Genomic DNA, 27,484 nt, shown 5'->3' on the forward strand with positions numbered 1-27,484 from the left:
TCTTTTGCTGGTATGTCTTCACATGGCCTTTCCTTGGTGCATGCTCGCAGGAGATACACCTCCTCTCTCTTCCTCTTTCACTAAGGACATTAATCCCATGATGGGGATTTTACTCTCATGACTTCATCTAAAATTAATTACTTCCAAAGGCCCCACCTCCAAATACCATCACATTGAGAATTAGGGATCAACATATCAATTTGGAGGAGATACAAAAATTCATTCATAGGAATGAGCTTTCTGTATTGGACAGAGAAGACCACCTCACAGATGGAACTAATGCAGAACTTCACAGGGTGAGGCTGCACATTGCGATCACATCATATCAAGCCTTTACTGACATCACTGAGTTGTGTCTTTTTTTTTTTTTTTTTTTTTTTTTTTTGCGGTACGCGGGCCTCTCACTGTTGTGGCTTCTCCCATTGCAGAGCACAGGCTCCGGACGCGCAGGCTTAGCGGCCATGGCTCATGGGCCTAGTCGCTCCGCGACATGTGGGATCTTCCCGGACTGGGGCACGAACCCATGTCCCCTGCATCGGCAGGCGGACTCTCAACCAAGGCACCACCAGGGAAGCCCAGTTGTGTCTTCTTGAAGATCCTGAAAACTGTGCTAAGACCTTGTGACAGACTGCTTACAGTCTGTCTTAGTCTGCTTGGGCTGCTATAATAAAATACCATAGACTGGTGACTTATAAAAAAACAGAAATTAATTTCTCACAGTTCTGGAGACTGGAAGTCTGAGATCAGGGGACCAGCATGTTTGGGTTCTGGTGAGGACCTTTTCCAGTTACAGACTGCTGTCTTCTACTTCTATCCTCATATGATGGAGAGTAGAGCAGAGGAAAAAGCTCTCTCCTGAGTCCTAAGGGCACTGATCCCATTCATGGTAGCTCCTCCCTATGACCTCATCTAATCCTGATCCCCTCTCCAAAACCACAAGTCCTAATACCATCACACTGCAACATATGAATTTTGTGGAGGCACAAACATTCAGTCCATAACAGGGCTCTCCCACCTTCCTCCCCCTCCTTAGGATGTGGTGCCAGTAGGTTTACCTTGCTGGACTTATTACCTGACACCATAGTCCAGAATAGCATGACCATCCAAAGTTAAGGTACTTAATTCTTGAAAAAGACCAGTCCAATAACTTGAATCCAATCAGCCAGAACTCTGTGGCCATAAATCCTTAAATCCTCTAAATTTCATTATCTAACTTCAGTGGAGCAAAGGCAAGGACAGCTTTTCTTCATACTGTCCATGGGTTGTTGATACCTATCCATGGACTTAAGCCAGCTCACAGTTTGTGATGATGTAAACTAGTTTTTTATATATTGGGCTTTACTAAAATAATGTTAAATGTCATAGTATTACGAGCTATTCTTAGATTTTAATGAATCTGCTGGGTCTAATCCTAGGACATTGGTCAACTCATTTAAATTACCCAAACTTTAGTGTCCTGATGTGTAAAGAGGAAAAGATGGATCTAAACTTATTATTTTATGAATTTAAGCATACTAAAGTTAGGATCTTAATTATATTTTTTTCATTCAACAGTATTTATCAGGCATGTATTACACACCAAGCACTTTTTCAGGTGTTGAGCATGTAGAATTATAATAAAGCAAACAAAAACACTTGACTTTATGAACCTCACATTCTAGCAAGGAAAATCAATGATAAAAAAGACAAAATAGGGACTTCCCTGGTGGTGCAATGGTTAAGAATCCACCTGCCAATGCAGGGGACACGGGTTCGAGCCCTGGTCCGGGAAGATCCCACATGCCACGGAGCAACTAAGCCTGTGCGCCACAACTACTGAGCCTGCACTCTAGAGCCCACGAGCCACAACTACTGAAGCCCAGGCTCCACAACTACTGAAGCCCACGTGCCTACAGTCCGTGCTCCGCAACAAGAGAAGCCACTGCAATGAGAAGCACGGGCACCTTAACGAAAAGTCTGCAACTAGAAAAAGCCCGCATGCAGCAACAAAGACCCAACGCAGCCAAAAATAAATAAAATAAATAAATTTATATTAAGAAAAACAGACAAAATAGCAACATACATAAGAATCAGTGAAAATGGCTAAGGAGAAGAAAATAAAGCAGTGCAGTGAGATACATCATCAGCTAATGTCACAATAAATATACATAATAAACATTCCCAAACTCAGTGACATACAGTAGTAATCTCATACTCAACTGGAACTGGCTGACCCAGGTGGTCCTTGAATAGGGAGCTCTGCTTCAAGCAGCAGTGCTTAACTCCATGTTATGGGTCCAGTAACACTTGAAACCAGACCGAAGAGGCAGCAACTGTATGGAAGAAGGCTACACCATGGTGATGGCAGAAGTACAAGAGGACAACTGAATAATGAAAGGACATTTCAAGCGTTTGCTCGTGTCACATTCAAAAAGTCACATGGTTAAGCCTAACATCAATCCAGCAGGGAAATGCACTCCTGTCCTACTGGGAGGGCTTTTGGAGAGAATATTCACTGAATAAAATAAGCCGTATCTGAAGTTCATGCCTATGAGTGAAATTTCAGATAGTTAATTTTAAAATAATATTTTGGTTGTAAAAATACGTATATTTGCACGTTTCTCTAAATTGCTTTAGACTTGCTTGTATAGTCATCGCATATGGAATAAGAAAAAACAACATACTTTTCAAGAAGTTGTTTTAAAGACATTAAAGATGTAAATGACACTTTTGTATCTTCATCTAAGAAGCTTCATAATAATTACTTGATTTCATAATATTTATTGTATAACACTAGAAATAGTGTATTAATAGTGCTTTACAAAGATTCAAAATATTTGAAAGATATAAAATAATGCAATATATCTAGGAAGCTGGAATCTACTTATATGGAACAGCTTAGAAAGTATAAGACAACATATAATTTAATGCACCTATAATTAAATATGTGTCATAGAGATTATACAACTGAGCAGTTATATAAAAGCAGTTCTTTTATACAATAAAGAAAAAAAATCCTCTTAGAAATGTAAAATTTTCCACAGTATCTTAAAGAAGTGGAACCTGAAAATCCCATAATATTGATTCAGTATCTATGCAATTTTAAAACCTGTATGGCTCATTTGACATACTCTGTTTATTCAGATATATCCCTTTATTTCATATTTATATGGTCATCTGGAGTAAAATGTCCTCTCTCCTTTAGTATTGATGACAAGATAAACTGTTTCTGTCCCAGTGATGAAGATGAAGCCTTGATAAGAGCAATTAACCTCTTTAAACAATTATTTTTATCACTATTAGTATCTCATAATGCTTCATAAGCAGTAGAATTTCAAATAGTTCTTGTTAGATACAAATAATTCCATGACAATCCTGTTTGTTTAGGAAATTTTGATTTTTCTTGGACCTCCTAAAAAAGTCTTTTAAGGTAATAAGAGCAATTACCAATGCAGTCAGTTCAATACCATAAAAGGTAGCCTATTTTTGATACTTTTATATTTTTCTGTGATTTTCTCAGACTTCATAATGTGACTAATTTTTGTTTCCAGTACTCTTGAGTCATCAGTGCTAAAACAATTGATTTAAACATTTTTCTTGCCCTGAGCAATATTCCTCAATATGATTGCTTATTTTATTCATTTAAAAAAGATCTTTATATTAGGTCTTTACTCAAAAATAAGAATTAGATGTGTAAAAATTCCAGCTCGTATGCTAATAAACCAAGATAAAAATTTCATTTGAATATATGCACATTTATTTTGAAATTTTATTTAAAAGATGTTTTGATTTCACACAACTACATGTTCTTTCCCAGAACGAGTAAAAACTTTTCCACTATAATGTAATGTCCACAGAGACAAACCTAATTTTTTCTAACATCTCTCTTTATTCTGAAGAAAAAAGAAACACATATTTGTGATTTTTCGGAAGCTCTTGGGGAAATCCCAAAGATGTTTTTGCATGTAATAGACATTCTAAAATGTTTACTTTGTTTTTTTTTTCTAAGTTTAGAGTTCTACTTTGGGAAAGCAAAATCAAAGTCACTTTCACAGATTTGTTCACTTGGTGAATTAAAATTGTAGGTGACTGAGAGACTATGTGGTTACCTATTTAATTAAACGGTCAATAAACTTTTTAAAATAAAAAAGGTTAAGAAAATGCTTCCTTGATTAATTTTTGTTATCTATGGTGTTTTTCATTCACACTATGGTTTACAATGGGTTCTTGCTTCTATATACTTTTAATTTAATTTAACTGACTTCTAAATCTAATTTAATTTAACTGATTTTTAAAACTATCAATTATTTGTAATATAAATGTTGTACATAATAGTATAGGACCAGCTGCTTTATATTTATTGGCAGTATATTCATCGTGGGGAAACCAAAAAAAAAGAAGAGTACACATTTTTTAGCTAAAAAAAAAAATGCTGTTAAAAGAGGAAACTCATATCAATAAACTGCTATTTTAGGAGAGGCTGTACATTTTTTGGTTTCGTTTACTATAATTCAGTGCTCTGAAAAGGTATCACATATGATTCATTTCTAATCATAACTTGAATTGCTTTATTTATTCCATCTGCACAAATTATTTTGCTCGATTATGTAAAAAAATAAATTTTGGTGATAGTTTATCACCCCTTTAAGTAAAATAGTGTTCTAATTAAGTATGCATTAAAGATATAAAATATTTGTCAACATAAACAATAGTTAAGCAGAAAGAAGTTGTGATCTAAGTCCTATTAAATAATACTGTGGTTGTTCGAAAGTTAAAAATATGTGCCAATTTGTTACCAATTTTCAATTAAGAGACCTAAAGGGATGTAGAAAAGGTTTATATAATTCCTTACTTTTCAGTCTTTCAGTTAAAAGGGGATAAATTTAAAGGTTAAATGGTGATAATAATAATAATAATGTGATCTCATTGTGATTAAATTTGCTAATTATATAACATGCTTAAAATAATAACTAAGTCATAAGCACCATGTTAGCTATTATCATCATCATTATTTCCAGTCTTGTTTTTATTAGGATGATGATGATGATGATGATGATGATGTTGATGTTGATGATGTGATGATGATGAAGACAATAATACTGAGTTTTTCTTGCTTGTTTTCTACTGTTGTGACCTAGTCATTGCATTATGCATAAAATAAGCAACATTCTAGAATGCACAATCAAGGACTTTAAGATACAATAGTGGAAGTGTTTTTATTTGCTTTTGATTTTTTTTTTTTAAGTCATCAGGGTTTGATAGACTTGGGGAGTTTAAGAAATGAATTAAATTTGTGGAGCTATTTTATTTTATTTTATTTTATTTTTTTGCGGTACGCGGGCCTCTCACTGTTGTGGCCTCTCCCGTTGCGGAGCACAGGCTCCGGACGCGCAGGCTCAGCGGTCATGGCTCACGGGCCCAGCCGCTCCGCGGCATGTGGGATCCTCCCGGTCCGGGGCACGAACCCATGTCCCCTGCATCGGCAGTCGGACTCTCAACCACTGCGCCACCAGGGAAGCCCTGTGGAACTATTTTTACCTCATATAAAATTAACAACCTAGACATGAAATTAAATCACTAGATAAACAATTTACATTTTACTTATAGTTTTCTTTTCAATTTTAATGATAGTGACCAACTTTAAATTTGTTTGACATTAATAAGCACAAATTACATAAGTTACAGAATGTGCTACTGCTAAATCAGATTCTGAAGAAACTAATATTATTGTTATTTGTAAAATGACTTTAACACTGTATATCTGTATGACCAATCATCCTTCTTTTGATAATTCAGAATTTTTTATGAAAGAGATTCACTTAAGCTTTGTATCCTAAATTTACACATGAAATTGTGCATAATAATAATAATAATATAATCTTTAAAATACTGTAGCCTTTTCTGGAGATTTCAATTATATAAAGCAACAATAGGGAACAGAATAGCCATAAGTAGTACAATACTTTTATTAGTATTTGCATGTATGCTTTATGGAGGAAAGAGATTAGGACAAGAGAAAAGAACAGTAATAGTAGAAGGAGGAATAATTCACCTTACTTATGATCAAACTTTTCTTATGATCAGTAGAAAAGTTAAACAGTGATTTAATACTTAAATCACTAACAACAAATTAAAGAGAAACCCAGCATATGCTAAGAAGTCACATATAGGTATATCTTAATATAAATGACACTTATGACTCCAGAGTTATAAAATATGCTGAGATTTATGCATAACTTGGCTGTTCAAATTTAGTACAGAAAATGCACACCCAGTGCTATGGTTAATTGGCAGTAAGCACACATCTAATTTAGTATTCCGTGTAACCATTAGAATTCCCATGACACATGGACTGAACCCAGTTAATTGCCATAGCTGATTCTGCATATGAGTGAACATACAGTAGAACTGAATCTATTAAATTATTAATTGAATTATCCTCTAAATGTGCCAAAGGATATATTAGTTTTCATTCCCTTGGTAGTTTCCTTCTGCATAAATTAAATGAGAAAATTCAATGACTGAAAAAAGTGTAAAAAAAAAGTGTCAAGGTATTTTAGACATTTGAAAGAAAAAACATGTGCAGTTAATTCTTAGCTAATTTAAAGGGCTGGCTTCTTCACAAAATAGGCAATAAGAGTCTGTGAAAAGCAAGGTATTACTGTAGATTAACACAGGATTGAAGTACTAAGTTCTGTGATGTTAGGAGAGTCAAGCAAACATTGGCACACTTTTCTTCCTCTGTTAAATGGAGTGATAGTATCTAGAATACATACTTGTCCTGGGTTTTCATTCATTGAGTTAACTATAATTTACTGAGTATCTACTGAGTGTCAAATATAAATTCAGGTGCTGTACAGACTGTGAGAAAAGCAACATCATCCTTATTCTCATGGAACTTATGTTTTAATTAGGGGGATGGAACACACACAACCACATTAAGATGAAATATACAAAAAAGTGATTAGACGGGGTACAAAGGACTGAAAGCAGGAAAGAGTCAGGGATGGTTAGGGTTTAAGGAACAAAGTTAATTTGGATCTGGATGGAGACAAGGTCACAGAAGTAGGCATAGGCCAGCTAGTGTCGAACTTTATAAACGATCATAAATGTTTTTGATTTAAGAGGTGTGAAAAGAATCTTTCGGAAAGGTTTAAGCATTATCTTAAAATAGAAACTAGTAGGCCAGTAAGCCAGTAAGGATGGGGTTTCTAAAATTGACCAGGTAATGAATATGGCTTTGACCAGATATATAATAGCATGGAGAGAAGCAAATGGTATCTTTATATACTGTGATTTATGGTGAGGAATGAATGTCAAAACTTTTAAAATCGAAGATTCTATTACAAAATAAAAGTATTGTTGCTAGTATTTGTAGTTCTTAAACTTTAATATTAAAGAAAAATTTGAAAATTTTATACCATGAAGTATGATGACTACAAGAGAGGACAGTGTTTCCACTGAAGTCTGTAAATTTTCTGGAGAGCATGCAAGACAGATTTGCTGTAATCCCAATACTGTTTTACAAGGACCATACATATTTATGTTAACAATATGATTTTAAAAGACTTAAATTTATTTTTCATTGATTGTAAAGCTTACCCTAATAATGCTTTTCAATTTTATTCACAAAATGGATAGTACTGTAGATAGTGAGGTTGTAAAGTGAGCTGCCTGATTTAATTAATTATGAACCTGTAAAAATTCAAGTAAAAGATATTTATATTTCAGTTCCCACAGCTTGTGTTGTGTTTTGTGATCTGCTCCAGCCTTCTCACGCACCAGCAGAATTCAGGAATCCAGCTAGCACTCAGCAAGAGCTAAAACAGGTCACAGGTACCAACCACCCTGTGTTTTCAGGAAAAAAGAAAAAAGAAAAAAAGACTTCAGAGCCTCAGAGGAAATGACAAGAGAAGGTGAAAAGATTGTATTAAGCAAGTAATCAAGTCAGCAAATCCTGTATAGTGACAGGAATGCAGTGATGACTGCTGTCAGCTCTAAGTCTCAGTAATAAGGAGAGAAAGAGAAACAGAGAGAGAGAGAGGAAAGGAAAGGAAAGGAAAGGAAAGGAAAGGAAAGGAAAGGAATAAAATAAGATAGGGCATTTATCAAAGCAGGAGTAACTCAGCATCAAGTCTGAAGGCAGTCTTAAAAGTTTCTTTAACGTCTCCTGATGTGCCTGGAATATGAGTTTCCTGGTTCCAACTTTGAGGAAGTGACAGATTCAGATCCTGACAAGCTTTGCTGTTTCTTCTTAGGCTGGCAACTTTAAATAGAGATTTAGTCAAGGTCATGGATAGAAGTATGTTGAAATGCTCTAGTCTATACAGCTACCATTTAATTAAATCTAAATAATGTCTCCTTAGATCTTTCCATTGTGTTAATAGCAAAGAGAACACAGTTCCTTGATTTTTAAAGTCTGTGTTCACTTTACATCCAATTTTACAAAATCTCCTTCTACAATCTATGCAGTAATATGTACATTTTTATTAATCATATAACCATTAAGTAGAAGATATGGAAGCCTAAAAATAATCTACTTTCCAATATTTTCACCACCTAGGACCTCTTGTATTATTTTCTCTTGTGAATTATCTGGTTTTAAAGATATTAACTTATTAAAATGATATTTAGTAAAGTGGGATTATTCTTCATTTTCATTATATATTCATGAATACATATATATATTCAATATATTCAATACCTATATATATATTCATATGAGTACATGTACCAGAGACTAAAAAACATGAAACAATTAGCATTACCCAAGAGATTTATATAATTCTAGCCAAAAGCAAATGTCACCTTTTATATGGTTCACTGCCAAAGATAATAATTACCAATATGTGGTAAATATAATATTGGTAAATATTATAACTCTCTCTACATTTTTAAAATTTGTGCCAGACTCACGTTTTCTATGTTAGTAGATTCTTAGAGATTAAGGAAACCAGTTCAACTCAATAATTGTATAATAAAAAAGAAAGAAAGAAAAGAAAACCTAAAGTCCAAATTAATAAACAGAAAACAAAGGTAACTTCATTGTTATCTGGCAGAGGTGGAACTTAAATTCAATGGCAGGCCTGAAGCTATTTCTAATACAGTATTTTACTTATAAGCAGCAACTGCGAAATTCTCTTTTCCAGTGTAGTTCATCCACTATTGTGTGTGTGTGTGTCCAGATTCTGATTGTAAGACTTGTGACAATCCATGGGAAGCACTTAGCACTATGTTCAACACATTTCATGTGCTCACAAATGTTAGAGGTTAAAATTCATACTCTTTCGGGAAGATTTCCCTGTGCCTCCTCTGCACATCCTAATTAGGGCCAATGCTAATGCCTTTTGAGACAGGAACCTTATGCATTCCACTTCAATTGTGCTATGCATTGCCTTGCGGTATAATTATTTATTTTTGCATCTGCCTGATCCACTAGAAAGGATTCCCTGTTGGCATGAATTCCCCACACTTAAACAGTGCTTAGTATAAAATAGACACACAATAATAATTTTGGATAATTAGTGCAGTGGCTGCCCTTCCCAGAGGTTCACATTCAGAATCTTTAAGAGGAAGCCTTAGGCATCTGATTCTTTCCCCTATAAACTCAAAGTACGCTGTTGAGGAAAAGCCAGGGTGACAAAACCTTTATAGCTAAACAATTATATCCAGCATTTGCTAAGGGCTTAGTGTCAGTAGACACAAACTTTGATATTATTTTGATTAAAAATGTGTAATCAGTTCAATCATTAATATTTAGAAAATTTTTACTATTTTGTTTTGCAAGACACCTTACGATAGCAGTGTTTGAAATGGATGATGGAATAAATGGAAAAATAAACAGTTAAAATATCAAACCAAATACAACCAAAACATAAACAAAATGCAAATTACTCTCAATATCCTATAGAAAATACTTAAATTTTAAACCAGTTATTGTAAGAGTAAGGTATGTAGAAAAAACAGAATTGCATCACCCTTTTCATGGTAACATGGATCTAATTTAGAAATTCAAATAAAAATAAGGCCATTGTTTAAGGGATCGAGTACAATATATGATACCACTATACTGTCAGAACTAAAGATGAATTTAGCTTTCTTGAAAACATAAGAAAAAATATAATACTGTTTTTTTTTCTCTCAAGCATATTACTTCATGTGCAGTGACTTAAATTTTTAAAACATGAAAATTAAAGCATTTACAATTTAATTCTGAATAATTAATGTCTCCCCAAAAATAAAACAGGTAACTCAAAATTCCCCTGAAATAATGCATATTTGTGTTCACTGTAGAATGAATTCATATATATATATGAATATACGAATATACATATATATTCATTTACATATGAAAGAATCAGAATTTCACTGCTGAGAAAGGTGCAGAATGAGAAACATGCTAGTATTTATGTTTGACATTTTTAGAATATGGAAGATATTTTTGCAGCTATATCTAGCATTTTTTGCTATATCCTATGTATGGTATTTTTATTAACAAAATCCCCTTAGTCTTCATTATAGTCTAGAGCATTCTTTTAATAGGGGCAGTATATACTCAAGTAAAATACATGTGAAATATAATTTAACAAAATATCTATAAACTGTAACTATCAGGTTCAGATATGAAGACACCATACTCAAATTGGCGATTGCCCAGCACATGTTGGAATTAACAATGATGGAAACAATGTAATATATTTTCACATCTTAATGTTTCAACAGTGATTTGGAAACAGATAATAACCTAATTTATTAATCAATATCCTAATAAGTTGAATATTGAGCTCTACTTGGGAAATTCCTGTGAATTTTCTTGATGTAAAAATTATATAGTAAATTCATTTTTAAATAAAAAATATAATTAAGTGTTTTAAAAGGCAATTATATTTTAAGATATTAGTAAATATGCCCACTTGGGGATGAAATTTATTTTTTATTGAGCTGTCAGATGATAGCTTCCATTTACTTTAGGCAATTGTTTTTTTTTGTTGGTTTTTTTTTAGTGCAAGAATTTACTTGTCATGATCAAGAGCAAAAGTACTATGAGTTAGCGTATTCATAATTTCTTAATCACAAGAAAGCTAGACAGCACTATTTTAAAATTACCTTTGAAATACAAATATTGTATATAAGCAGTAACCAAATTAACTTTATACACTAGATTATATTTATTATTAATTCAAAATAGATGGTATATTAAAGTTACCAAACTGGAATCTAGGGGATTGTCTTTGACTTTCTGATATGGAAACAATGTGTTATCTCTCTGCTCACAATCTTAAACTTATAGTTTATTATTTCAGTTTTTTGTGTCTTGTTGCTGAGATTGATGTAAACATACCTGTGAATTATCTCAAGTTACCTTCAGTTATAAAATAAATAATCTTGAGAGAACATATATAATAGAGTAAAACTCCAAGATGGTGAGGGAAACTTCTCTTTCATGTTCAATGTTTGATTCCCAATACCCAGAAGAGAACATAGAATGAAATCAGGAAATATTTGTAAAATGTAAATTATACAACTAGGTGAAAATATATTTTATTGTCTTCTTGTCCTGGTTCTTCTTTTCCTCCTCCTTTCTTCCCATCCTCCCTCCCTCTCCCTCTTTCTCTTTCTCCTACTCTAGTTTTAGATTATATTTTTTCATATGTAAGATTAATTTTCCTGAGTTTTTATCTAAGCACTGTTTATTCAAGAATATTTTGCCAAAACATGGTTCTAGCCATAAAATCCAGGGTGGGGAAAATGACTGGCATTCCCCAGAATATATTTCTTTTTATATCTTAGCTTCTTGTACATCAGCATGGAAATTGGAAAACTGATGATTTTAATTATCTCACATTCTTGGCATCACCTGGACATAAGTGGGTGTACTAATGTGCAGTGTTTTCACTAAAATCATTCTAATCTGCATTAAATGTTTACTTTATTGCTTAAATATAGTATACAGAACATAATAAAATGCTTCCTTGGTTACTTGTTATAATCACTTCAAACATTAATTACAATGTTGAGTAACATTGTTAATGATCTATAGAAACTAGTCCCTGAGAATATATTTATACTTAGTAATATAATAACTGGCATAGCAGTATGATTTCATGAAATGAATATAAAGAGCCAGACTGTGATCTTGGTTCTGCCACAGCCTTCCCAAGTATCCCAGAACAAAGTTTCTCGTATGTAAAATAAAGATTCCCATGTTCCTTTCCAGATATTAGATCTTACGAGATCTGTCCAGTTCTGCAGAACTTATAATGACCGTGTGCACAAGTGTTGCAAGTTTAGCTTGGTTCACATTTAGATACTATAAATACAAAGATCTCTTCTTCTTGCAATGAGAACTTGGTGAATTCACTCAGTTGGGTATAAATCTCCCATCTTTCCTGTCTGAAAGTCTGGTTGGGGTATACTTTTTATTGTGTGTGTGATACATTTAAAAAATAATTCTAACTCTAACAAACACTTCATGTGTACAAAATTACAGAAAACAACTCAATGGTTCTTATCAGGGTCACATTTGCTTCAGATCTGTCTTTGTCATTTCCTCTTAAAGAGAGGGAAGCAAGTATTTTTGTTTGTTTTTAATTACCTTTCTTGGGAGTACCCTTTCTTTTGTCAAAGAGAAATTATTCTGACACTTGTTAAAAATGGCAAGCAAAACTTTATTCAAAACTCTTGCAGTAGGGGTCAAGACTGCTGCAATGGAGCAGAAAGATTAAACACAACTCTGAGTACAAGGACAAGTAGGGATTTATAGCCAATGAACAGAATGACAAGAGTCAATGGATGGAAAATTACTAACAGGAACTTGATTAAATTTCAAGGATAATGTTATTCTTATTAAACTGGCCTAATAGGATTCTTGCAGGCCATGGACATAGACAGTAAGGAGCTTGAATGGCATATTTGGAATTTGTTACTTTTCAAGTTTCTCTTATTTTTCTTCTCAACTCTTCTCAGATAAAAAATTTGTTCTTCCAATAAAGTTATTTATATTCATTATAATTTGTAAAATATTTTAATTTGGAAGTTAATATGATTGAGGGGACATACAGTACCTTAAGAGATGTTTCCATAACTTTATAGTTCATGTAGTCAGGAATTAATTTTCCCAATGCATAGAATACAGGGCACAAAACCCAGACAAAGAATGCAAAGAATGCAACTTCAAGGTGAAACTTTGTTTATGCCTATCTTCCTATCTGCATATATATATATCTCATCAATTCTGATCTTTGCACAGTTCTACTCATGGCATATTCCTCTTCCTTCCTCTAGGCTTTTTGTTTTTCTTTTTAACTGCCAAAATGTATTTCCTCCATACAACATTTCAAGCCTCTCATGATGTGAAAGCCTTACTCTTCTGAAAAGGCCTAATTTTCTGAAAATTACAATTTTGGCTTTACCAACCCGAGATCCGGCTACATTTGTTTAGCCTGAAGTCTTCACGTGTTGCCTCTGCCAGAGGCACATCCTTTTCCAAGAAGTGACCCAATATCAATTGTTCGATTTCATTAACATGCCAACCTTGTGGCAGTGACTACGGCTGCCTTGCTACTGGTTTGATATTTACAAAGCATACAATGTACAGGAATTTAGTTTCTGTTTTATTGTAGAGAGGAGTTATCAGTACTTTCCTGCCTCACACCTCAAATACATTTTTAAATGTAGCTTTCAGTATAGCATGTTTGCCTGTAGCACGTTTGCATGCAGCATCAGTAATTCCAAATTAAATTCCCACTGAGATCATCAGGCAAGCAATTAGTGGCAATTGCTTGTTTTTACGGAAAAGCCAAATTATGCCCTAAGTTTATGGTTAAGTTATAATAATATCATACACACAGATGCTATATTGCGGACAGAGTAGACTGTGAGTCAGGTATTAATAGTTACATTAATGTGTGTGATTTTCATATTGAGGTATATATATTATATGCAAATACATTATTTATAAACCTCTCTCTAGCATATTATAATGCTAAAGAGGTTATAGTTCATATAGATTAAGCAATAATAAAATATCTTATAGATAGAGCTACAGCTAGAAATGGATATAGATATAGCTTAACTTTTGACTTTGAATATCGGGAAGTTTGGCTTCTCTTACGGTTGCACCCTAATTAGTTATACATTCTTAGGTTTTGCACTTAAGCTTCCCAGGTCTTGAAAAAGTTTTTTTCTTTCCTTTTCTCCTTGAAAATACCTTCTGTTCAATTTAGCTGAACCACTGAATTAAAAATTAACTGACAGTTTAATATCCAGTAAATTTAATGTACAGTTTTAGAGAACCAAGTAAGCATCTCACATTGTGTAAGCCATCAGGTATATAATTGTGACCAAGACAAATCTTATTTTATTAAAGTATAATTGACTTACAATATTTCATTAGTTTCAGCTGTACAACACAGTGATTTGATATTTTTACACATCAGGAGAAGATCACCAGGATAAGTCTAATTATCACCATAAAAATTACTACTAGATTATTACTACTGTCTATATTCCTCAGGCCATCCATACACACATTACATTCTTGAGACTTATTCATTTTATAACTTGAAGTTTGTTCCTCTTAATCTCCTTCCCCATGGCAACTGAAAATTTTTTCTCTGTATCTATGAGTCTGTTTCTGTTTTGCTATGTTTGTTTATTTGTTTTGTTTCTCAGATTTCACATGTAAGTGAAGTCATATGGTAATTGTCTTTTACTGTCTGACTTACATCACTTAGCATACTACCCTCTAGGTTCATACATGTTGTCACAAATGGCAAGATTTCATTTTTTTATGGCTGAGTTATATTTCATTTTGTGTATGTATATATATATATATATATATATATCTCAATACCATATCTTCTTTTTTTTTTTTTTTAAACGTAGTCAATTTTATTCTCCTTAAAGCACAAAATAGAGTCTTTGGTTGTACAAACATCACTAGTTATAGTCTTACCAGGAGGTCCCGGCTGGGGTCGGGCCGTTAGTCAGCGGCCAGAACTCCTGAAGGGACCTCTATTTTTTACATTTTTGTTTGGAGTATAATTGCTTTACAATGGTGTGTTAGTTTCTGCTTTATAACAAAGTGAATCAGTTATACATATACATATGTTCCCATATCTCTTCCCTCTTGCGTCTCCCTCCCTCCCACCCTCCCTATCCCACCCCTCCAGGCGGTCACAAAGCACCCAGCTGATCTCCCTGTGCTATGTGGCTGCTTCCCACTAGCTATCTATTTTACGTTTGGTAGTGTATATATGTCCATGCCTCTCTCTCGCTTTGTCACAGCTTACCCTTCCCCCTCCCCATATCCTCAAGTCCATTCTCTAGTAGGTCTGTGTCTTTATTCCTGTCTTACCCCTAGGTTCTTCATGACATTTTTTTTTTCTTAAATTCCATATATATGTGTTAGCATATGGTATTTGTCTTTCTCTTTCTGACTTAATTCACTCTGTATGACAGACTCTAGGTCTATCCACCTCATTACAAATAGTTCAATTTTGTTTCTTTTTATGGCTGAGTAATATTCCATTGTATATATGTGCCACATCTTCTTTATCCATTCATCTGATGATGGACACTTAGGTTGTTTCCATCTCCGGGCTATTGTAAATAGAACTGCAATGAACATTTTGGTACATGACTCTTTTTGAATTATGGTTTTCTCAGGGTATATGCCCAGTAGTGGGATTGCTAACAGCTGGGTTAAACGACTTGAGGCAAGGGTGGCGTTGGAACTGACAGGGACCCCACCCCAATATACCATATCTTCTTTATCTGTTAAACCCGTAAGATTCAGAATATTTGGTGGAGAAACAATCATATATCAATAGATCATTCAAATTTCTATGATCATGCTGAGGGAGAACATAGGATCTGTGGGAACACAAAGTAAGGGAACTAACCCACAATTGAAGGTTGTGGAAAGGCTGTGTTAAGTTAGCGTGGAGCTTAGTTTTGAACGCAGCCAGGTAAAGGGAAGGACAGACACATTGCAGCTAAGGGAAAACCATAAGCAGATACATCTGTGTAATATTAGCACACTTAAGTGCCAGTATGTGTCACTATTTATCTGATCCTCTTTTGTGGGACATTAAGTTGTTTTGAGATTTTGTTATTAAAATAACAATGTGCTAAAAGTCCTTTATATTAACATTTGATAATATTTCTACTTATTTCTCTGGAGAGATATCTAAGACTAGTTTGCAGAATCAAGATTACAAAGTTTTTTTAAGGCTTTTGTGTTCCTGAGGAATTGTCCCAAATATATTCTCCTCAATAATGTATGATAAAGTCCGCATCACCAACACATTGCTAGCAGTGAATATTATAATATTCCTGGGTTGAATAGAAATTCAGTGGACCCTAGTTAAAATTGCCCCAGATTCACATACCACGCCTACAACTTTGTACTAGAATAAGCTTGATAGCTCTTACTCCGGATCCCTCATGCTTATGACAAAGTAACACCTTCCTCACAAAGTCATGAAAAAGATGAAATGAAATAAAATGTATAAGCTTATTGTCATATAGAAAGCATTCAATAAACATTTCATGCTTCTATGTGAGATTGGCATTTAAAACATACAGTAAAACATGTATAGGACAATAATATTTAAATAATTATTTGTGCATTTGTACTGGAGATTATAATTCTTATATTACATATCTGATATATAATCTGTTGATATAACAAAATTGGTAGAAGATCATCTTTAAGTAATTTGAGTAGTAAAACAAAAGGTTTAATTTAGGCAGTTTGAAATTGATAACTTATGAGGGATATTAAGTTTTAAATAGTTAATATTAGTAGCAACAATAATCAGTATAAATACCAGCAATGTTTTAGCTACCACTTAAGAGTATGTTATGTAGAAATTTGTAAAATGAATCCTCTCAATTATACAGTCAAGATATTGAGACTCAGAGAAGTTATGGTTGCTTGGCATTTGGGGTATGTCATAGTTCTTGAATGGAACACGACTAAAAACCGTGTCTGTGTCTTCAAAATTAGGTTTCTTCAATAAAATGATATAATGCATTTATAATGTATTTTCTATTTTCTCTTACCTATCATTACAGAGGTCTGGTGTAGGGGCCTGACAGTTGACACAGCATTATAGAAACTGATTAATATTCAAATTAAATTAAACATACCTGGTTATTAAAAACTGGAAATGACATTTCAGGAAAATATTTGTTGTTTAGTTGTGATATTGCCATTTCAATTTAGATTTTATATCTGCCTTAAAATATTTTATAGAAGAAATTATATGACTAGGACAAAGTTAAAAAAATGACACAAGAACACAAATTTTGTTTTATCCTAAACTCTCACTTTATGAGTTGTTTCAGAAATATATTTCACATATGTAGAGAGCCATTAATTTACTTCATGGAAATTTTTGTCAGATTATTAAAAGCAAACAACTTTGAGTGTCAATATTTCATATTTTAATAATTGGCTGACTGAATATTTTTATATTAATATTAAAATGATTTGATGAAACAGTCAAATGATATATTTTCATTATTTCTGATATCACATATTAAATATATGAAATTAGAATTGCTGTGGCTTCTTTTTGTAGTCAGTAATGATTACTATTGTTTATACTAATTAAATGACTCTCTTAAATAAAAGGTCTGTAATGTTATATTATATTGCTTTACAGATGCTCCCAAGTTCATATCAAACCAAACAATTTATTACTCTTGGGAAGGAAATCCAATCAATATAAGCTGTGATGTGAAATCTAATCCACCAGCATCAGTCCATTGGAGAAGAGAGAAATTAGTCTTGCCAGCTAAAAACACCACTAATTTAAAGACATATAGTGCAGGGAGAAAAATAATATTAGAGGTAAGTCTTCATGTACATATCAACAAATTGTATTACTTTAGCAGTTATCTACTATTTTAGAACATGTTTAAATATCTTAGTATCTAAATATATAATATATATTTCTATCCTATAATATACATATACCCTATTGTATATATTTCATGTTTACTTACTCGAGGGAAATTTTATGCATTTGGATTATGGTTCGTTAATGGTTAATGTCTCACTACTTATATAGTAATATGGGTATATAGCAAAAGCCATTATTTTTCATGAATTTATTTTTGGAAAAAAAACACAATTATATCAGGAAAAATATAGGGAGAAAGAATGAGTAATTTGTCAGTTATTGAGTGGCAAATGTTTAATTTCAGTGTTGCTACTGGACACTGAGTCTGTGGTTACACCTTCCTGCTCCTTAGACTGGTATATATAAATGCTATCTACTGGCTACATATTTACACGTTCCTAAATAAACCAGATTTACTTGTTCATTGCCTCATTTTATTTTATTATTTTACATTAAGATTGTAGATAATTGTTTTTATACTGCCAAGTGCCTGGCCTTTAAATTCTGTTTGAATACAATACCTTTAATTTAATAATTGCAGATTATGTGTGTGTATATCAATTTCCAAAGTTTATATAAGTCTATGACAATGATCATCAAGCCTCCCAATTGATGATGCTTTCATAACAATTAGGAATCTTCCTCAAACAACCTTTTTAGCTAAAAAGATGCTACATTTTCTCTACTAATTCAATATATATAAATTTTAAAGATGCATGTTTTCAAATAACATTTGAGATCCATACCACATTAACTTAAAGGTATTCACATTGGTGCCATATTAACACTTCCACCCGATAAATGGACTTAGTGAAACATTTAGTTGATAGAATGATTTAGCTATCACTTCCCCCAAATGTTTGGATAGCTGACTGTTTGGTAATTAAGCCACTTTGTCTAAAGCTATTTCAATTTAAATTGTTTTTTTTTTTTTTTTGGTTTGTTTGTTTTTTTGTATCTGTATTAGAAGAACTATTGGCAAATTGACAGGGAGCTCAATTTCACAAAGACTTTGGCCAGATTCAATTGAAATTTTAGGTATTTAACCATAGCAGAAAACTGAGGTTCTTTGATTAAATACATATACTCATTTTTTAATTTACGATTTTTTGAAAGTAACAAAACAGTCTATAAATCCTTTGGGTTATTGCCAATAAATGCATTTCTAAAGGACATCCAAATTTGTTCATTTGTTTTGCCTAGGCACTCCCCTGAGGTAAGAGGACAACTTTCAATATATGAACAAAATTTGATGCAGGAGGTTTCTAATAGGTTGATTGGAATAATATTCTGCTCTGGATCATCTATATTGTTCCTTGCCCTGAGTTAGGATGCTAACTGTTAAATAAATGATTTTCTCACCATGGAATATACAGAAAGAGGAAATCAAGTTTTTGAAGGTTTAGGAAAAAGACTTGCAAACTCCTTTATTAACATTGTACTCTCAGTTTATATTTTGGTGTTCAAAACCACATTTGTTATTCTGTTATATTCTATCAAAGCCCAACATCTGAAGTAAACTTGAATTATTTTGACTGCATATTAAAATATGAATAAGTGGTATCATAAGTAGATGTTTATAGCACTTATTAGATAAATATCAACAATAATTTGCATATTTTAAACATTTAAATATTTAAAATAAATATATATTATGTATCTTTGTTGTATATTATTTTGATAAAATGATCTATTATTTCACTGTGCTGGAATTGGGTGTACAACCACTATTGGACTTTACTGCTTTCCTAGAATACACCAGATATACTGCCGGGCACATGATTTGGCCCAGGTGTCTAGATCTGTGTGTTTTTAATAGTCTGTGCTACTAGGGGTATTTTCTGTGTTTGTTAATCATAAAACGCGATAAAGAAATTATTTCAGATAGAATTATAAAGCTTTTATCTTTTGATAGGCAAACTCCCAGGAACAGAAAAAACAACTGAATTGAGCTTTTTAAAGTTTTATTCCAGTTAAAATAGGTATATTTACGTTACTTCATTAATCTTGAGGAGCTGTGCAATAGTCAGGATTCTTTGTCACGGCCATCCTGTCTTTGCGTTGCATTGATTCAGTACACATTCTTCCCTATGGGGTATACAAATGACTTTCTCCTATGCCTGTAGAATAAAGACATTTTTTTGGTCAAATTCATTTCTCAGTAGTAAAATTATTTTAGAGTTAAATTAACCTAATTTATTAAAACCTGAATGTATGAAAAATGAATATTTTAGTCACTTAGAAGTACTTATATAAGAGCTGTTTAAGCCTCTAGTCCTTAAACGTATGATCTATTCCTAGATGGACAGCTGACTAGAAGATGAATGACACAGCTTTTTTGTACTCTTTCAGAATTATCATCTTCAATGGACCTCAAAATTGCACTTTTAGTTAATAGCCTCCCATTATCACAAAACCATTTCCCCCTTTGGGGACAGACTTGAAATTAACAGCAACTCTTGTTGTAAGCATATTCTCTCTTAATAATAGTAACTGGGATTGAAAATTATATCTTTACTATCATCAAATCTCTTTTCTGAATTGATACTTCAGAATTTCGGTACATTATAATTACAGGGTTGGTCCCACCATTCAGCAATAGAATCCCAGAATGTTAACTTAATTATGGATTTCAAATGTGTAAGGACTGAGGTCAGCTATTTTCCACCTAAACTGAAAGAGAATTATAGGAATTGAACAGAAATGGAGGCAAGATACTGTTATTAGATATCAAGATAATGTGCCTATCTACAGGAATTGCTACACAAGGGCAGTATTTCCTTGCAAAATGCCTTCCTGGAAAGATTTTTCTTTTCAATGGGTCCTCGTCTTTTGTTAGTATTTTATGTTCAATAAAGTCATAAAAGGAAGAGAAAGCTGACATATTTCGAGCCTTTCTTAACTTTAAATCTGCCTGATCTTAGGCTACAACCTAGAAAACAAAGAGTTAACAATACTTTTAGTACAAGATTCCTGTTTTCAAAGTCAGGTCTGTAGCAAGTATAGAATACATATTTTCCAAACTGTGTACTACTTTCTGAACTTTCATAGGTAAATATATCTAATGATTTTTCTATTCAATATATGTAACAAAATACTGGCATTTACTTAATAAATTGGTAGACTATAATTTACCTGGGCCTATGGGTAGTACAGATCCATGGATTACATCTTGAAAGGACAGAAAAAACAGTTACGGCAGGGAGTTGTGAATAATTGAATACGTGTAAAGATGGTAAGGCATGCTAGAGGCTATTTTAAAATTTCTGTGATATTGTTTTAAAATTGTGAATTTTTATTATTATAATTATTTTAGATTGCACCTACATCTGACAATGACTTTGGACGATATAATTGCACAGCCACTAACCGTATAGGAACAAGATTTCAAGAATATATTCTTGCTTTGGCTGGTAAGTATAGCACAGTAATTTCTGAGAATTCATAAAATATTTCTGGAAGCAAATAGAGTTTACATTTTGATAATCCTGATACAGGTTATTATTAGAAACAAAGAACTGCTGCTTAAAAATTTAGAACAGTTGTATCTGATATATAGTGAGGACTTCAAGATTAATTTTAACCCTGATTCTAATTCCCCTAACTTTATATATGACACATCTATGAAAGAAGTAGGAAACGTATGTCTTAAGACATCAAATTACATTTCATGTAAAGTAAGAATCTTGTCAAAAAATAAAAACAAAAGGTATCTTTAGAGAAAATGAACTTAATCTATTTTAAAATTCTAAATTTGAAAGAACAAATAGTAACCTTATTTTTAAGCTAAATAGAAAATTTAGAGTTATGTAACTTACTGAAATATTTCATTTTGTATATATAAAAGCATTCCAGTTCTTCCCTTAAAACTTAAAGATATAAAAATAATATCATGTAGATTAAAATTTACTTTAACTAGAAACCCTGATATGTTTTTATTTATATTTATGTGAATATATACAAGCACATATAGTTATAGAATTTGCCATTATGTTTTACAAGACTGATTAGGAATCTGGAAATATCCATTTTTATGCTTTGCAAAGTTCAGATGATGCAAAAATGTGATCTATTGTCTTCTAAGTCCAGGTCAAGAAATATCAGAAAATTACTGTAATCTTATGTTTTGATAGAATAAATAACTTCCATGAAAATATTTTAAAACTTTTTCAGAGTTCAAATATGTAGCTATTCTTTTATATTGTTATGAATGATATTTATTTCTTTTGATTTGTAAATATATCTCAAAATAAATCATTAGTTGTAAAGTTCAACAGGGAACTTTAAAAGTTTACAAAGCTAATAATAATCAAATTATTACGTAACTGGAAAACCTGCTATACTCCAATTCAAGTTTTATTTTACTACACTGGGGGAAAAGGGAGAGAAAGATTGTGTGAAAGGGTTTTAGGGAAGGAAACAAGAAGGAAAAAGTTAAGATGAGAGGTAAAGATAGAAGGGAAAGGAGGCCGGAGGGATGAAATAAGGAAGGAAATAAACCACTGTGCACTGTCTGCCAGGAAGTCATTAGAAAACTAATCTCAGTGAAAGTCATTGGAAGTAGATGCTACACATTTAGGCATCTGAATAAACCATAATACAAGCAAATTAAATTCTAGGAAAATGAAACATGTTAAATCACATCAAATTCATTGACAGTAAATTGAAGTATCAACTGTAATGGTGAGAAGAATCCATTACTCATATTAATTCCAAGCCTTAGTAAATTAGGCAATGTTCTTGTAATTAGTATGAACTTTTTATAAATAATAACTAAACATATGATTATTATATTACTATATATATTATGTATAATTATATTAATACTGATGTACTGTTATATATTGCCTTTTTTTTATGAGGCAATGTATATGACCCAGTTTTCTATAAGGTAAAACTTGATAAATGACCAAATATTTTTTTTCAGTTTTTGAGAGTTCATAATTCTAAGAAAATATGAAAAATAGAGCATTATACTGTTGATATTTAAACAATCTTATTAAATTCAAGGAAATACTAATGTCTGTGTACCTTCATATCTCACATTACTTACAGTAGTATTTTTCATTAAAAAATATATTTTATACATATCTTTCTAATGAAGATATGAAGTTAGTGAGTTTCCCTCTTTCCCACCATAATAAAAAACAGAAAATGTTCATTCAAGATAAGAGTTATTATGTTATTGGAAATATTTCTCAAATACTGCAATTATCCTCATATTCCAAAATTTTGTGACTAATACAGGCTAAAATTTTGTTTCAGAAAATATATATTCAACTGAAATTGTTATGAAGATATAAAAATGAATTAGACACTGTATCTTAGGTGGGAAACATACCTTTAAATATCACTATTTATGAATATGATTCCTTTGAGCAGACTACTTTATTTAATGCTTATAAAATTAAATCTTTCCTACAGAATTGAAACACTAAAAGTATAATGTGATTTTAAATGAAATATTATGAGAAACATTATATAGAAATTTAAATATTTCAAAATATATGTTAATACCACCATTCAATATGTCATTGGCCTATTTGACCTAGTAAAAGGTCAATCTTATTTGACTTATTTTATTTTACACTGTAACATATTACTTTGTTCCCAAAGAGCAATAAATTAAAACAGGCCAAATTTAGCATGAAATTTTGTACTACATATTCAGTGAAAAAAGGAAAAGCTACATTTTAAATTATTTTGCATCAAAAATATTTTTTTCTTCCCTCCTTTCTTCCTTCTTTCCTTCCTTTTTTCCCTCCTGAATAATTAAGTCCTACCTCTGAGCAAGGTAGGCATTTGTATGTGAATGGGGTAGGGCACAGCAGCCTGGCATAGGGTGCTAGATCCTGAAGGGAGTGAAATGGAGTTAAGGGGTCTTCAGTGGTTCAGTGTTGGAGCCCTGGCTGTGTGAAAAGGATGTGCCTGTTTTAAAACAGAAACAGCAACCCAGAGAGGAGTATTAGAACCTGATCAGAGTAAGGACAGTTTTAAATAAAGGAGTGGGGGCAGTGATGGATGATTCATTCCTGCAAAGTTGGTAGGGTTAGCATGGCTAATATAGCTATTTCACCTTTGGAGAAGAGATAAGGAAAAGGCAAAAATTAGAATGACCCTGGGCTGATGATTGGTTATTGGGGGTACTCTGGTCTTATGTACATAGATGAATAGAGAAAAGAAGTGAAGGTGGTGTGTGTGTGTGTGTGTGTGTGTGTGTGTGTGTGTGTGTGTGTGTGCGTGTGTTCAGCCACTTCTACAAGGAGCTTCCTTTGCCAGGAATGTGATTTAGAAAACAATTCCTGAGCAAATTCTACACACTGAGATGATTTGGGAGCTACAACATCCCAATAACAAAAGAGCACACTTGGCAGATAGATCTTGGTTTCTAAGTACCCTTCTTCACTGGGAGTAACAGGGCTGTTTGTAAAATTGGCTGATTCTAGGAGTGGGACAGAGAAGTACAAGATAAGCCTGGAATAATGTGTTGAGCCATAAAGAAAGGATTTTTTTTTTTTTAAAAAGGATGGCTGTATGTTAAAAACATCCATTATCCAACTTTCACAAACATCAGAATATACATTAATTCAGCTAAGGAACATCAATGGTTGGTAAAGAGGTTGTGAGAGTTAGATGAGAAAAAAATCAATATAGTCTTAAAATACCTACTCCCAAATTATTAGTTAATTACAAAGGGAAAAATAGTAACTTTACAGTTGATAAAACTAGCAGATCCCATTTTGATTAAGTGATCAAAGTTAATGTCATTAGCAATGAGAAAATTAAACTTTCATACTATCAAAAAGAGGCAATGGGAAGAACACAGAATAACAGCTGTGATATTCTTGCCAAAAATGCATAATCAGAATATAGTGTAAGGAAATATAAGACAAATCCAAATTGAGGTACCATCTACAAAATAACTAGCCTTCAAAGTGTCAAAGCCATGAAAAGCAAGGAATGATTAAGGAAAAGACACATAACAAATAAATTCCATGCATACATCCTTTTGTTATAAAGGGCATTATTGGAATAAGGGTAAAATTTGGTTGTGGTCTTTGGATTAGATGGCAATTTAATTATTTCATAGATCTTATGTAGGAGGATGTGTTGCAGAAAGTAAATGCTAAAGCTAGCATCATGTCAACTTTAAATAGTTCAGATTAAAAGGAAAAGTTCCATGTACTATTCTTGCAATTTTTTTTATAAATATACATTTATTTTAAAAGGAAAAAGAATAAAAAGGAAAGAAACTAAGGCCAATAAACAAATATGCATAAAATAGAGCCGCTTTAGAAAAGCAACATAACTTGTGAACACAGGTGACTATCTTAATAAATAGCCACATCTTTTGCATGTGTGCATACATACTTTGATATATGATCCTGTAAGTTGCTTCAAAATATTAAGAAGAGCATTTTTCACATTAAATAATCATTTATTCACACACTACTAATGTTTTAAAATATGCAGGTATAATTTTCACTCTAAAATATAGCAATTTATTTAGACATTTCTTTTAAATCTCTTAATAAGTGTGATGATAGCATTGTTCTTAACAATGGAGATACAGTCTTCAGTAACAGTGAAAATATAACAGGGTATAGAAATAGGCATATGGATGCCACTCATACTCATGAGCTGGATATTTCACCTCCATGCCTCCTACTTATTTTGCCATTATCTCTGTTGGGAAAGAACAGCTATATAAAGTTATAGTAAGAAGAGATAGAAATGATTAGCTAAATTGAATCATGAGTACTCATCTTCATAACTGTCATAGTAGTTCAATGAATTACGTGTGATATTTATACCTATTTTATAGAAGAAAGTTGCATTCACAAATTAGGAAAAAATATGTAAAAACACATTTGTTCTTATATCTATCATTATAACAATTTAAATAATGAGTAGACTAAAATATTGGCTAGATCAAAGTGCTCCAGAGGGCAGCATTCCTTTTTATGGTACCATTTCCTACGTATGACCTTAATGGGTCAAGTCCTATTATTTAACCCCATCTTTGTTTTTACATTTTCACAAAAGTAATACCAAGGAACCTATGATTGTTCATTTCTAGAATGATTTTTTTTTTAAATAAGAGATATTTCACTGTGCTTTGATTAAATCACAAAAACCCTTCTATTAAACTCTGACTTCATATTCATGGGCAAAGATTGGTCCAGTCCTCTCTGGTCTAGTTCTCATCTTCAGAAAACTGAAATAAATACTTTTTTTCTATAATTTTATGGGAAACACAACATTTTTTTACATGTGACTGATAACTAATTTTGTTAGATTAATGTTTTATCAACATGCCAAATAAAAATAAAATTAGATAGAGACTGAGACAGAAAGAGATTTTTTTTAAGGATTTCATCATAAAATTTTAAAAAATGTACCTCCTGGTGACTTTCTAGCTAGGAAGCATACTTTGTTTTTTTTTTTTTAATTTAAATGCCTATCTTGGAGCAAATTAAAAATGTAGAACACATAAGGATAAATGAAATTGCAACCATATAGTTAACAATTATCATTTCTTCTTTATAGTTTTCTACTTCCAAGAGATCATAATCTGACAAGCCATTCTGGATATGTACATGTGTATTTTAAAGAGCTTTTCCTGAAAGACTTTATCTTTTCAACCTCATCAAATGATTTTATGCATAATTTTCTTAACTTTCTTAATTCATTTCATCATTGCTATACTTAGTTTTTAACTGTAAACTTTTCATAGTAAACTTTAATATGGAGATCTCACCTTTGCTTCATTAATTGACACCCTTTTCTGATCAAGTTACCTTCTCCTGGGCAGTTTCAGGGGAGGGACTCTGCTGTAAGCTGTCAGCAGTTAACACTTCCAGCACTGGGGAAAGGGAGCCTTGGATCTGAAGGGGGTTTCAGCATGCCACAGAAGCCTCTCCAAGATCTACCTGAGAAGACCATTGCGAGGACTAAGTGAGGAAATGCAGCCAAAGCACTAGCACACAGTGTGTGTTCGACAAGTGTTAGTGACTTACTATTATAGCCAAATTATAGTTTATATTTGTCACTTTTCTTATGGATATAAGAAATAAACTATAAACAATAATCCATATTGTTGAGGTCTCTTTAGATATAATACCCAGATCTGGACATCACAGATGAATGCACAGTAAAATCTGATAATGGGATAATGACCTTGTTTATTCTGAACACTGTATTTTATTAAGTAATATAAAATTTAATTTGATTTTGCCACATTTTTTCTTCCAGTGTTTTTTCCTACATCTTTTTCACACAAACTGCTATTAAATGAGGTCTCCTCTGCTATGTTTCACAATTGATTTCTTTTTTTAACCTCAGTTCAGGACTCTGTACTTACCCCTATTAAATTTCATCGTGCCTATTTGAGCTCATCATTTTAACCTACTGAGACCCTGTCAAATCCAATATTTTTGTTCTCTTTCTCAGATTGATTTAATTCAAAAATATCATGAAGCAGTCATCTTTATTTTCACCTAGGTCATAGGTAAGCCTATACAAGTCATTTTTGTGAATAGAGACCATCTTATAGGTTAAACTGGATCAATTGAACAGAATTCTGTAGA

General features: G+C 32.4%; 1 protein-coding gene across 2 annotated transcripts in view; it reads left to right on the top strand.

Moving 5' to 3' along the window:
* Positions 1 to 27,484, top strand: part of NCAM2 (neural cell adhesion molecule 2) — a 495,236-nt gene that overhangs the window by 369,367 nt on the left and 98,385 nt on the right. For both annotated transcript variants that reach the window (XM_067739241.1, XM_067739240.1), the window contains exons 10-11: positions 17,655 to 17,842; positions 21,211 to 21,307. In XM_067739241.1, the coding sequence (XP_067595342.1) occupies positions 17,655 to 17,842; positions 21,211 to 21,307 (285 nt within the window). The remainder of the gene's footprint in view (positions 1 to 17,654; positions 17,843 to 21,210; positions 21,308 to 27,484) is intronic.

This window comes from Pseudorca crassidens, chromosome 5 (genome assembly GCF_039906515.1).
Source record: "Pseudorca crassidens isolate mPseCra1 chromosome 5, mPseCra1.hap1, whole genome shotgun sequence".
Taxonomy (NCBI): domain Eukaryota; kingdom Metazoa; phylum Chordata; class Mammalia; order Artiodactyla; family Delphinidae; genus Pseudorca; species Pseudorca crassidens.